The 15050-nt window shown below is 34.6% G+C and overlaps 1 protein-coding gene across 1 annotated transcript in view; it reads right to left on the bottom strand.

Moving 5' to 3' along the window:
* The window catches only part of LOC101894265 (protein espinas), a 110924-nt gene that overhangs the window by 51134 nt on the left and 44740 nt on the right, over nucleotides 1-15050 (bottom strand). The window contains exon 2 of the mRNA XM_011293514.3: nucleotides 313-991. Coding sequence (XP_011291816.3) covers nucleotides 313-991 — 679 coding nt within the window. The remainder of the gene's footprint in view (nucleotides 1-312; nucleotides 992-15050) is intronic.

Below are 15050 nucleotides of genomic sequence, written 5' to 3'. Positions count from 1 at the left end.
ATCGATAATTTTGACAAATATCTGAACCGTCTCTTCAACATCACTTGCTTTTTGAAGACACTTATAGCGAGGAATATATACAACCTAAACCAGTTAGAAATACAATGTATGGTTGTAACAAATCCTTGTTTGTTGCAACACAAAACCACTGTTTTTTATTATTATAAAATACACCTGTCCGTGTGTCTCCAACCACCACATGGTGACAAAGTGAAATTTTATTTTACACTTCCTAGCCAAAAAAAAAATTCTGCCGTCACCCATTATCCTTCTTTGTGACATTCATTGTCATGAATTGCTATTTTCTCTTACCTGATCGGGGCGAAGACCCGGCGGCACCCAGGTGTACTCTTCCAGTGCACAGCCACTGTCATCATCCGATTGTGAGTTACGCTGGAATTCTAATTGCTGATGATGACTGTGTAAATAGGCTGCCGTCTTGTAGTTGGCACGCAGTGGCGATGTGATCGAACTGAGCGGCAAATTATTGGGCGGCTGGCAGTGTCGACGCTGTGGGGGCCCCATAAAATGTGTTGATGCGGCTGTGTGACTGCTGCCGCCATTGCTGCTACTTGACGCTGGATCAATGTGACTTGTGCTACTGGGTGTGGCATTCGATGATGAGGTGGGCGTAGAGCGATCATTATTATTCAAATTCGGCGGTGGAAGACTATGCAGATGCGAGTGTGAATGGTGATGATGCTGGTGTTGCTGCTGCTGCGTCGACGTCTGTTGAACGGTTGGTTGTGCAAGCTGTGTCAGTGTCGGATCGACGGCCTGCAATTGATAGGCTGGCAAGTGCACTCCGGCTGCCTCCAATTGTAAGAGTTCACTTTCGGTTTGTGTGTAGTAATCACTTGGCTGTTGCATAATGACCTCGGCCAGCAACTCGTGATGAGGTTTCTTCGGTGCAGACCGCTGCGGCAATGATGATGTTGCAGCTTGGCTAGCTGTGGCACACGAATCCTTGGCTAATGTGTTTGACGTAGCACTGCAAAGAAGAAGAGAAAAACGAAAACATCATTTAAATGAAATAATTCGTTGCAGATTAAACTGATTTAGGGGTGGAGAAATCATAACTATGGCATGAGTTCGAAATCAAAAAACCTTCCCACATAAATTTCAATAAGTATTCAAGTCAAAACCTATATTTAACTAAATCTGTTACATCTCCCCTCGACTTCACCATGAACACCCCTTACACCATGAGCCATGGTAATGGGCAATTGGACTTGGCTGGACTGAATGGCGGAATAAATTACATCAATTTAATTCAGTTTTTAATGCATTGTACAAAGTTGTTGCTGTTTTCTTTTTGTATGTGTATGTGTGTAAATTGTATTTTAACGATCCTTGTTGCATTTGTGTCCGTCCGTCTGTCAGTCTGGTCGACGGACCAATTGAAGGCAGGTTATTGTGTTTGTAGTGTTAAGGAAATATTCAACAATTGCATAGTTTCCAAGAATGGACTGACCAACCGACCGAAGACCACAACAAGTTGCAATGGATCGCAGCGTTATGGCCTCGCTTAAATGTAGCAGTACACTAATTACTTAAATATGATTTTGGTTGCTGTTGGGAGTGCAGATGATGTGGTGGCCACAATGTGGTTGCTGTGGCATGAAACATGTCTGTCTGATGTTGCATGAGTAGGCTCATGGGTTGCATATAATCATGCAAATGAAAATGTCGGGTTTTATGGTTTTTTGATTACCATATACATTCATATATACATATCTAAATGGATGTGAATGTAGTTCTATTCTTCTTAGACAATTTAATGTAAAACTATGGCCAACATGGTTTTATTTTCTTTCAGGCAGCATATTAAAAAGAGTTGTATGTGTACAAGGGTATGTTCTACAGAAGTACTCAATGTCCCAAACAATAAAAATCAGTATGAAATTTCAAATTATTGCGAATAACTTATGTGGAATTCATTAGACAATAAACCTATGGGAAAAGTGGCAAACGACTTTCAAAGTATATCAAATGGTGCATTATCAATATTAGCATTTATTCTTTTTATATTCTCTATCTTGGGCTAAGTCATGTAGTCAAATTAGTTGGCTTCATCTAAAATTTAGGTTTACCAGCATCTATTGGTCATCTGGTCATTTATACATTTCGAGTGTAAAATTGAACTCCGTTTGGTAGGAAAATGTAGGTTTACTAAAACCAATATCTATGGTTCCATTCCCCAAGACCTGGAACCAACATGAAGCAATTTTCGGGGATTTTTCGTAAGGCGAATTTTTTTCCACGAAAATTAAAGATGCCAAATTATTATAATTTTTTTGAACATTTTGGCCGAAATCTTAAAATTATTCTAGAAAGTTGTCCTACATAATCTTCGAAAAAAATTCTTAGTTGGATACTTCTATGATTTCTGAATAGAATTGGAATATATATATTTTATTTTTTATGTATTTTGCTATTTTTTATTATAAAAACCGCCTCTAGAAGCTTCACACGTTTTAAAAATTGTTTTCAAAAATAGAAAAAAAGCGCAAAAAAATTATTATCTAAATTGGACCTTGAATATTAAGTTCAATGGAGTTTATGTGTTAGCGATTTTTATTCTTAATGACAAGAGCTACACATTTGCCTCCGAGAGAAAATTAATATTCTTAACGGCTGAAAATTTTGGCTTGGAAGTATTAAATTATAGTCCCTTCCAATCGACAAGTTGGCCATTACAATCATTTTGTTTTAAAATAGTGGGGAGAAAAACTTTTGGCAAAATTCGTTCAATTGATCGGAATCATTGCATGGGCGCCAAATTAAAACATGGACCATGATGAACAGTTCTTTGCAAGGATGAATTCTAACTTTTTTTGAATACGAAGTACTTGTAAGCAAAACTTGTAAACAAAGACTATATTCGTGCGGGACCGACCATGGTGTATCCTTCAACACTATATAATATATTTAAATACCCCTCACATGGTCGATTTCGTTTTTGAAATAATACCATTCAATCTTGCAAAAATGCACCAAAGTTGTTGTCCATTTTGACTCCTTAATTTTACCCGATTGCCAACCTGTCCTCAACTCTAACCTCATGCGAAATTCCCTGTCGATTGGTCTTTAGTTGTGCCCTGTAAAGCGAATGCATAATTAGGATATTTTTCAGTCGTCTCCAAAAACAATAGGCTTTTATTCTGACCCTAGGCCTTACTTCGAAATTCTGTGAAGATTGGGTCATAATTGCGACCTGTAGCGTGATTACAAACTAACTCATTAGCTAGATCGACTTAGTACATTGAAATAGGAAGATTCCTATGTAATTTATACTCGTATACATCCAAAATACTTTAAAATGGGCGGTGCCGGTATATGATAGCTATACCACAAATTGGACCAAAACTAATGATTATATGGATATACGGACAATGCAAAATATGAGCAGATTACATGCGGATTAAGAATATTTGCTTTCTTGGATCAAAAATATTTGTGTTGAACAATCATAAACAAATGAAAGCCTTATATATTCTCTACCCCATTGTCGGGTATATAAGGTCCTATAACTAATTTAATTATTCAAATACTTACACATCCAGCATCATATATATAATTTAACAGAAGATAGCGTTTTGTGTTTTTTCTAGTTCCCTAAGCTTCAAGGCAAGGTTTGTTTGCTGCCCAAGTGCAACAAAAATTACACACATGTTTCTTGCTTAATAAGTTTGGCTTGGCTGGCTAGATATTTGTTCGTTAATTAAAATTTAAGTTTAAACCATGCAAAACGGACAGCCGAGAGTGGAGTACAGAAAAATGACTTTCACCGCCACTCCAGCATTTTAATAGGCATAAAAAGAAAATTACATACATCTACTTATAAGTATTTGCATATTATTTCGAAAATTGTGGATAGTTACTATTTCTTATGACTCAAACAAATCCATTAGCCACAAAGCACACACACATACAAACAACATCTTACATTAAAATTTTTAATTTAAGAAATTGCTTTGCAATCCAAACGAAAAAAAAACTGCAAAAAATTCAACATTCGAAATGGAAAACGAAAGCCAAATATAAAAAAATGTTCGAAAGCTTTCCCATGCTGACATGCTCTGGCTACTGACTAATGATGTATGACTGTAGATAGCCTCATTTACATATGAACACTTCTTTATTATTGAAATTTATAGATCGTTGTAACATGAATTTCCAATGGAAATCTCTTGAAAAAGAAGTTAATGGATGGCCAGTCAGTTGGATTACAAATCATCAATCAATCAATCAGATAAATCTTCGGAATAAAAATGATATGGAATTGAATGGGCCTCATTTCTTGTGGTCACACCTCAATCCATAGATATTCATTTGGTTGGATGTGTGTGTGTGAAAATTATGAATGAATGAGTGAAAGAAACGCCTTTCATATTCGAATAATACCATGCCTAAGTAGAACAATATCCATCTATGAATTATGAAAGCAGGTTAATAAGTGATTCCGAATCGATGGCAGCTCAAAGTAACTCTCACTGATTTCAGCAGGTGTATTACAATTTTTTTATCTTTAGTTTTTGTGCGAATGGAATGTCGGGTGAAAAACGGAACTATTACTCATTATGGTAGTAAAAATCTGGAAAAATGCTTTTTTATGGTTCATGCAATCATATGTACAAAATATTTGTAGGAATTATCAATAAATTATTAATAATAATCTGTCGCTACCAAAATATGGGATGATTTGATAACTGGGTGCAGGGTAAGCTGCCAACATATCATTTTAATAAAGCATTCTATACGAAATAAGGGGTTACAAGAACAGAAAATATTACGCTGTGTTTATGCGAAATTCATTTTTTTGCCATCTTCGAACTTCATTATGTTTGGCAAAATAACAAAATAAAAAAATCGATATGCAAAATCGTCCAAAAGTTTCTTATTTGGTACTAGAACTCCGAGCTCAAATTTGCTCTGTTTTACTCGCGACGAGAGAGCAGTGTGACAAAAAAGTACTCGGCAAGAGTAGAATCTGTTCCATTTCGGTTTTACCCTTCTTCAAAAACGAACAATGCCTACACTATTATTCGAGTGTCATGGGCAAATAAAGTGTACTCGATTTCTATTTTTACTCACAGGAGCATATCCGAGTTTCTCTCTCTCTATTCGAATATCAGATAAAAAGATTACTTATTTAGTGATTATGGCCGATAATGTATTCAGTCTTCCGAGAGGCATGAAGGAAGGTCTCTATTTCACATGGCATGGCAGAAACAGAGTATTGTGAGCTCAATCCAAAAACTAAGGACAGATTCCACTTTAATTAAAACGTCAGTGAAAAAAATGTCGCCAAAAGCAAAAAAGTTTGCTGTGCAGGCTTATATTGCACAGCATCGTTGCACCGACGTTGCCAGAGGCCCGCACCCGAAAAGCTAAATTTTTAGATATTTTTAGGAAATTTTGCTTGAAAATCTGATTTCTTGTCGATTGGCTGTCCGAAAGGTTTTCGAAAGGCTCTTCTATCTACATCGCTTCACGAGTGGGTATTATTTGTCTACCTACGAGTGATATTACATCGACCTGCGAGTGTGAACAATAATTTTCAACAGATGTGAATGACATTGATCCTGAGGTCAACAACAATGGAACAAGCAAACAAGGGCCAACGAATAAGTAAGATAGAGAACAATGCAAAGTTTATAACAATCAAACACATCTATTTGCGACAAATAAAAAAACGTATTCTGGAGATGCCGCAACGAGTCTTAGCTATTACCGATCTGGAGGCTTGAGTAGGCAATCAGTCTATCAAAGGTCTGCAATGCTCGAGCGAGTTTCATTATCTACTCGAATTTGAGCGGGAGTACTCTAGCGGACAAGAATAGCAATCTGGTAAAATCTACTTTTCTACGCCATTCGCATAAGTGGAAGCATGTTTTGCTCGATTTCAAGTTGAGCAGATTCTAGTCTTGCTGAGTCCAAACGAAACAAAAACCAATTATATGTTTATGTCTCCTTCGAGATGAGCTTTATGATCGGAAGGTTGCGATGAGAAAGAGTGTGTGACAGTGTCCCTCTGGCTTTTCTTTACACTTGCAATTTCAGATCATTAAGCTCATTTTGAAGGCGAAATAATTAAATAAATCATAAACACAGGATTTTCGTCTTAACTACTCAAAAATTAGAAAAAAAAAATATATTGCCATTATTCACTTCCAACAATACATGTGACGTTGTAATTGTCTTTATTGTTTTTGTACACAAAATCAATCGGCTCCTTGCAAAATTTTTGTTTTTTTTCTCTCCTTGGCTTCATTTCCTATGGAACATCAAACCTGTTGTTTCTACACTCAATTTCACTTTTAGAATAAATTTTTACTCTATTTCGAACATTTGACTCTCAAACTTGTTTTAAAAAACAAAAATACGATCTCTCCTCATATAACAAAAGAGTTGAGAGTAATTACTTTAAAAAAATTTAACTCTCTGAACACTTTCAGCGTAGACAAATAAATGTATAGACTAAAAAGTTGTCTCATCTGTTATCTTCAAAAAAAGTGTTTCAATAGATGGCGTTCATGCTGTGAGAGAGCATAAGTCTATTCTTCAATTCTCTCAAAATACAAAATATTAAATATTTTTATGATTTATTATTATTTATCAATTGAAAATGAAACAGTGACTTTGTTTACATTTACATTACCCGACTTTGTCGTGAACTATAAAAATCTAGACCTTAAATAGCAGAAAAATGAATATTGTTTTCGAAGTCGAGTGACTTCACTAGCCCTGTGTGACTCTATTGGCGCAAGATCAATCATAGTGACATCTGCCGGAAGGGGTAAATTTTAAAACTTTGTAGTCTATACATTTATTTGTCTGTGCTTTCACTCGCTAGTGTTTTCGAGACTCCCTACATTTTTGTAGACAATTTTTATCACCATACTGAATGTCAGAATGAGAATTTTTTGAATTAATACAATTGTTGCATTCGATTTTCCTGTTGAACGAAATATATTTATTCTCTCGAGACAGTTAAATGAAATGAAACAATTCTACAACAATTTTGCTTCCTTAGAAAACCCCTATTCAATTTAACGCTCATAAATTTTTATATTCTATTAACCGATTCTATTTTGGAATATAATCCGTTAAAACATCATAATCTGCTTTTAATTTGGATAGCATCATCCAAGAATTCCATTTATAGAAATTTTATTTAATTGCAATTTAAAATCGGAAATATTTTGGAAACACAAAAAAATAACAGCTAAACATTCATCAAAATTGGAAGATTTGATGGACATGAATCTGGGTCTGTATATGGCATTGTTTTGGTAGATTTTCATCATTTTGCATTGTTATTTTATTAACATTTTAACAATATCTTCAATACAAACACCACCTTTCACTTTCCAAATAAAGTCAAAGAATGGATGGATGGTTTCCAAAATAACACCAGACCATTTGTGGCGGCAATCGGTTATATTGTCGGTGATTAGTATTGATATGGACATTAACACAGATTTTTTTTGTGAACACACTGCAATAAAAATCGTGTATGGCCTTTCCATTTATTTATTTGTATACATTTTTTTGTGGATTCTTGTGATTTTTCGTATTGGATTTCGAAAATATGACAAATCTTTTAATTGTTGTTCACAGCAGCAGCATTCACCAAAAGCATGAACTGTGCAATTTTATGATACAAATGCCCAGTGGACATTAGAGTATGGTTTTTGGTGCGAAGCAATTTCAATTTTTGTAAAACAAGTCTGTCAATCATGTCCGCTGCGACCAAGTGACCATTGGCCGGTTGCAATATAATCTGCATAGATTTATGGGTACATTTTTGGTTGGCGGTAGCGGAGGGAGACAGACGGCCACCAGAAAAATGTATTATGACCACAACTAATGTTGTTGAAAAATAAAAACTATTAAAAGTGCAAATTTTTTTAAATAGCTAGTGGTTTTTTTTTTAATTTTGTTTTCATTTACAATTCATTTCAAGTGGCTAGTCAATGGTATATTTTGTTAGTTTTTTGGCGGCAGCCATAAATTATTGTATTTTGTGTATTTGTTTGACGTCGATTTGTATTAGGCTGTGTATTTAACACCCAGACCCAAAACATGCTCAAACATGCATTTCAATTTTTATGCATAAATATTAGATTTCCACCAACGAACGGCATTAATTTGAAGGAGGGGGGAATTTAATAAAAAATATTAATTAATTGTAACAGCTTTACGATAACTCATATCGTTGGCTACCAATGGCTGCAAACATTTCGAGTCACAATTGCCAATAGAGTAACTGCAATACTGTTGCTATTTGTGGCTGCTGTATTCCGACAATAAAGTATTGAATTTCAAATGCAGTTTTATTAGATAGAAATAGTCAAAGGATGCCATATCTCAGGCCCAGAGACAGATAAGTAATGTGAGACATTTATTAACCGGTCTTGCGTATTAAATTGCTTATTCAATTAGTCAATTTTTGGCATTTCTGTTGGAATGTTTGTGGAATATTTATTGGGAGTGTAATGGATATCTACTTGTGTCCAGCAAAAAGAGTTATTGTGTTAGGTGATAATAAATAATAACATGTGTGTGTGTGTTTGTGTATATTAGTGCATATGAATATTTAAGTTTTTCATGCAATACATAATCTAGGTGTTGACAAATGTGATTAAGTTTGACGGGAACAATAGTTAACGAATTAGTATTTTTTTCATTTTAAATTTTTAGGGGCGAAGATCAATGATAAAATTTAGTGAGTTAAATGCACTGCTGGATATGAGTTTTCTAAAATAGTGGCTTATATCGAGTTATATGGAATTTTTCGGCATTTGGAGTTTTTTAGTAGAATAATTTTATACAACCAAATTTAACCAAGCTCCCAGTTGTAGAAATTCAATTGGAAATTTTTCATTTCGAAATGGGCGAAATTTAGCATTATTATTACTTTTATTTTTTTGCGTTTTTTCTACTAAAAACACTACAAAGACTTATTGATGCGAATATTCCGACAATGCTATCCCTCATTCATCATTCACAGTGTTCTTCTGTGAAGACTGAAACAATAATGGAGATGATTGTATTGTCAATACGGACGCATCCGAAATAAGCTTCAGTATGGATATTTTATTTGAAGAAGTAAAAATATCATCCCTAGTAAAACTTGAAAAATGAGCTCGGGGTAAAGCCATTGAAATTCCAAAAAGTGCATGAACTTACACCGCAACAGAATGAAAATAGACTCTAAAGAGTTGCTTCGCTTGGCCATAAGTGGTGAACTGCCGACATTCAAAGAGGTCAGCTGAAAATGTGCACCTTCGGTTGGCCACCAGAACTCAAGCGCCGGCCATGGTGATAGTGTGGGCCGCCATAACAGCCGATGATCGCTTTCCGCTCGTATTAATCGACAATGGCATTAAAATAAATACCGAATATTATCGCGAACAGGTGTATTAAAGCCTTGGTTAAGCAAACATTTTGGCCGCAGACCTTGACATTCCAACAGGACTCAGCACCATCACACTCAGCACGCGTCACCCAAGAATGGTTACAAAATTAGGTTCCTCGCTTCACAATGCGCACAATGGCCACTAAAATCTTCGGGTACCAATCCGTTGGACTATTGTGTCTGGAGTATTTTGGAAAGCAAGGTTGGCACTAAAAAATGCCAATGCCAATCACCTCAAGCAAGCGCTTCGCCGGGAATGGGCCAAAATACCGCAGAGCAACATTCGGTCAGCGTGTGACGGTTTCATTGGCCGTTTGAAGGCTATAATTCGTGCCAAACGTGACAAATTCGATGGTCTAAAATTTGATGCTATTTCCGAAAATTTTTGCTTTCACTCAATAATTTAAAATAAAAAATGTAAAAATTATTATGTTGCAGTTTTTTATCTCACCCTGTATATCAAATTGTCAATCTAAAAGGTGTTATAAACGAAATGAAAAATTTAATATACCCTCCTTTCCAAGGTGGAGGGTATAAAAATTGAGAAATATTTTAGCGTTTTTTCTTTCTTCTTCTACATAAAGGAACCCAATTCGCCCTCTACCATAGCATGGATGTTAAATTAAAATTCTAATTCCGATTGTTAGTCCTAGAAATAAAATTAACACCTCGTCCGAGAAATGGGAGATAACTAAATTTGAATAAAAAATAAAAAAATAAAACCTATCGTGCAAGTATGTACTGGAACAAGAAATTTTTAAAAACCTTTGCTTTTTCCGAAATTAGATAAACTATTCGTCTTCCAATATGTGTTTGGTGCTATGCATCCGATATCATGGCGCTTATGTCTTATGTACTGTCTTTAACATATCTAAACTCTCCCTCACCCAATGACGCAATCCTGAAAATTTCAAAACCCTTACTAGATTTCTTTTAAGCAATTCAAACATTATTCCTACCCAACAAGCCACATGTTCGAATTTCAAGAGAAATTATTAATGCACGTGTTTACTATACTATTTTCTGATAAATTTTCAAAAAATATCTTTTGCCCTACAGATTTTAGAAGTTTTTCTCATCTCTCTCGAAAATGTTTTGTTGCAGCCTTTCATCGTATTAATTATGTTATTCCTTATGACCTATGACAACTTGTTTAACCTAACCATTTTTCTTTTTCTTTCTTATTTCCATTCTCCAACAAAAACTATAGAATAAAAATTCTTTTCAACAGAGTCTCTTGCCCAGAGAAAATAGAACCAATTAAAATCCGATTAATATTCAATTCCCCACGGCTCTGGAGTTTCATATGCAAATCAAGTTGTATTTGTGTCAATGCATTGGGGGTCATTTGAGGTTAAATGCTTGCTCTTAAAAAATGGTCTGTCACCAGATTGTTTGCCAAACCTGTTTGAAGGTTTGAAAGAACACAAGTAAATCTTTGTTTAGAATGTGTAATTTATTGTTGTCCATTGTTTTGGATTCTATGGTTATCTATTGGTTGGGGTAAGCCCATTATTAAGTAATAATGATATGTTATTATTTTTTATGTTGGTTATTAATGAAAGGAGGCAACAGAAGGTATTTTAATGACCTTGATAGCTAACACCTTATTAATTATCGTTTTTCAAATGGAAAACCGGGAGAAAATAAAAACTCCAGGCGCAGTATGACGAAGTATAAAACAACAACAATGATGAGTAAATGAGCCCAGTGTGAGCATTTTATATTGGAAAATTTTTACTATGTGAAACAAAGGTGTAATACACAAGCCTAATACTCTAGTTCTCAGTGGCTGCCGAAACGCATTTTTTTTAAACTTATGAATAACGAACCAATTCAAATTTGTAAATGCCTGCTGGTTTGGCCTTGGAAAAACCGATGCTATTTTCTTTACACTCAGAGGCTAATCAAATTAATGTTTTCCACAACATAAATTTATCCCTCTCTTATCCCTTCAAATTATTTCCTCACCCCATAATATTTAGCTAGCTGTCTGGGCATTGTGCATCACATCAATACTCATCTTTTCTGCACATAATTAAAATAATTTTCGATTAATATATAACAATTTTTATAGTTGTCATAAATCCAGCCGGCTCTATACTTATATCGTAAAATAAGAAGAATTTTTAATAAAATCACCTTCGTTCCCTGCGACCACAAAATGGGCTCAATTTTCAAGTCAAACATGCTTTATTCTCTGCGAGTTAATGCCAAAACTGATAAGAATGAGGGGGGGGGGGTTGTAAAAGAAAATCCAGGGAAAAAAGAAAAATCGATATTTTCCAAAGAATTTAACCAATTTTCATGAAGAAATAGAACATCAAGAGGAGCCAAATCGCAATCGGACCCTGTTAACAACAGACAACACTAAAAGATAATGAAGACAACATGGTCTGTGATTAAACCCGTGACGATGCTGTTGATGCTGATGATGCCATGCCGGCCATGACCATGGCCACCACATCATGAATGGCTGGCCAGATAGATATTGACCATGATGAAATACAGAATGAATTGTTGTTTGGGAATATAATAGCTAAAATGGACAGACCAACCGATGCTGCGACCGCCTCTGCTGTGGCATCTGCAGCTACAACGAGCTTAGCTTCTAAGGTGAATTAATTTGATGTTTGGCCTGTTGGATGAGTGTTGTTTTCAGAAGATTGCTTGTATTTCTTGCCAACAAATATTTAACATAGACATAAAATCGACACAGCTTAAGCAGATTGAACGTATTACTTATTGCGGTACAGTGTTTTCTAATAACAAAAATGGAGTATGTATTATTAATATGAAAAATATCAAATCCCTTAAGTTATTGGCTTTGTGAGTTTGTTATGTCCTCTTCCTTATGGCTACAGTGTGTATATATTATTTTATAATTAAATGGTAATGAGGAAAATATGGTATGTGCTTTTCTTTTATATGTGGCTAACAAATCTATGCTGGGCCGATTTTTAGCCACTGTTAATTATTATTTAGTAATGACGAAAATAAAACCTGACAGACGAAACGACTAAAGCTAAAATTCTGAAATTTTGGGTGAGGGTCACTCTTGGCTCGAAGGGTACATCCATCATATACTCCATTATTTTTAGAAATTCGTACTAAAGGTGTACAAATAGTACTAAAATGTACAAAAAGTATTAAGTGGAAAGTACTAAAATGTACTGCTAAAAGCTTGACATTTGAAATGGGAATTATGGTTGAGGAGTAGAGTCGATATAAGGAGTTAGTTTGCAAGTGTGTGCTCATGTTTCCGAAAAGTAATAAGCGGTACTAAATTTGGTCCAATTTGAATTTGGAGGTACGGATGGAACTGGAATCCTGAATTTTGAAATTAATGTTTTGGATTCCTGTATGCACTAAAAGACAAAATAGTACTAAATTTTATTCAATTTGGATTCGGAAAAAAGATTTCAATTGGATTGTGTGATGTAGATAGTTATGGATATTTGCACTTATATGTACTAAATTTAGTACAATTTGGATTTGGGTGAACCAATAGAGCAAGAATATCGAATTTTGGAATTAAGGTTATTGTTGGAATGTAGGATTGGGGTATGTAGGAAGCTTTGGAAATTCGTACCTATGTGTACAAAATGGTACTAATTTTAATACAAATTAGAATTGTGACAAACCAATAGAGCTGAAATTCTGAAAGTGTGAAATAAGAGGATAGAGATAGTTTTAGAAATTGGAGAGTAGGATTGGAATATGTAGGAAGTCATCGAAATGCGTACTCATATGTACTAAATTTAGTATAATTTAGATTTGTGTGAACCGATAGGACTATAATCCTGAAATTTGGAGTTAAGATTACTGTTGAAGTAAAGGATTGAGTTATGTAGGAGCTTTTGGAACTTATGTTTACTAAATGGTACTATAATTGGTACAATTTGGTTTTGGGAGACAAATCATAAATTTAGTATTAAGGTCGTTGTTCATGTGGAGCATGATCATATGTAGGGGGTTTCGGAAATGTGCACTATAATTGTACTATATTTGTTATCGGGTAATGGTACTATACTTTTTATCGGGTAAATGGATATAAAATTCGGAAATTTGATATTTAGATTACTCATGGTATCTGTGTTTGAGATTTGGCTGTGGTTTAGAAATACATCAAGATATGGTGGTGGTTTTGAAAATGTATACTACAATTGCTAACTCTACTAAATTGGGTGAAGGGATATAACTGAAACCCCGAAATTTGATATAGAGCTGTCTGTTGATATCTGGAATTGAGATATGGAGGTGATTTTGGAAATATGTACTATAATTGTACGAAAATTACTAAGTAGTACCTAATTTGTTATTAGTGGGAGGGATAGAGATAAAATTTTCAAATTTGATGTTTAGATAACTGTTGGTATTTCAGGTTGAGATTTTTAGGTGAGTTTTTAAATGTGTACTTAAGTTGTTCAGAAAGTGCTAAATTAAACTAAATTTGTTATTGGGTGAAGGGATAGAGCTGAAACCGTAAAATTTTATATTACGGTTTTTCCATGGCATTAATGGTACTAATTTTGGTTCACTCTTGGTGTCGGGAATGGAGAGATGAAGATTGTTTTGGATATACGTACTAAATATTACCACATTTTGACATTCTAAATTTGGTATTGAGATCACTGTTGGTTTCTAGGGTTACATATGGTGACGTTGAAATAATTTTGGAAAGAAAATTTGGATCTGGGCCCATTGTGGTTTTACTGATATCCTCCTAAGTAAACTTCAAAATAAAAGATTTTTAAGAAGGAAAAGCTTGAATAATATATAAAACCTTAAAGATCTGAAAATGAAGCTAAAACTGAACAAAATGTGAATTTTGAGTACTAAAAAGGCCTAACACGAAGTGTCGGAAAGAATTTAAAATATTGAGGTGGAACAAAGCAGCTGGCACTTGCTACTTTTTATAAAAAATATTGTGATAAAATAACTGAATTCCCAATTTAATTTGTGATATTTATATTTATTATATTATTAACAAAAACACCAAAAAAAACGAAAATTTCTCGGTACAGACTTTATTCGTCTGAGTCCGTATGGCAAAATATTTTCAAATTTCCAAACGCATGTGCAACGAGGTAGACTCTCCGAATGGGGAGGCAGATAATTGGTAATAGCTTTGATTTAAAATGAACAGCAAACATATTTTTGCAGATTTTGCAAAAACAACAAAAAAAAAAACTAAGTAGCAATGAATATGAATAAACGGCATTGGCAATTACAACAAAATCACGTTTCTGGCAGTCCATGTTCCAAGATCAAAAACTCACACACATACACATTTACATCCACTGAATGGGGAAGCCAAGGATAACTTAGTCTTCGTCGTCAATGTCGAATGACGGTGGTATCGGATGCATCGTGTTGCTTCTTTTCCCCATCCACTCCGCCATGGCCAATGTTTTTTGTTGGCATTGTACGTGGCTCATCATAGTCCGCGTCTAAACTATTAATTATGCATTTTTGTTTATGATGTTCTACTATGATTTCTTTTAAATGGAATATTTCGAGCAACAGCAAGTTGTGAGGATGGGTTGGGTTAAAACCAAGAGGAGAAGCAAAAACAAAGACCAAAAAAAGCAAGAGTTAAGTTGGTAGTTGATCTACATGT

Source organism: Musca domestica, unplaced genomic scaffold (genome assembly GCF_030504385.1).
Source record: "Musca domestica strain aabys unplaced genomic scaffold, Musca_domestica.polishedcontigs.V.1.1 17, whole genome shotgun sequence".
Classification (NCBI taxonomy): Eukaryota; Metazoa; Arthropoda; class Insecta; order Diptera; family Muscidae; genus Musca; species Musca domestica.
This window is presented reverse-complemented; position numbering and strand designations above follow the sequence as displayed.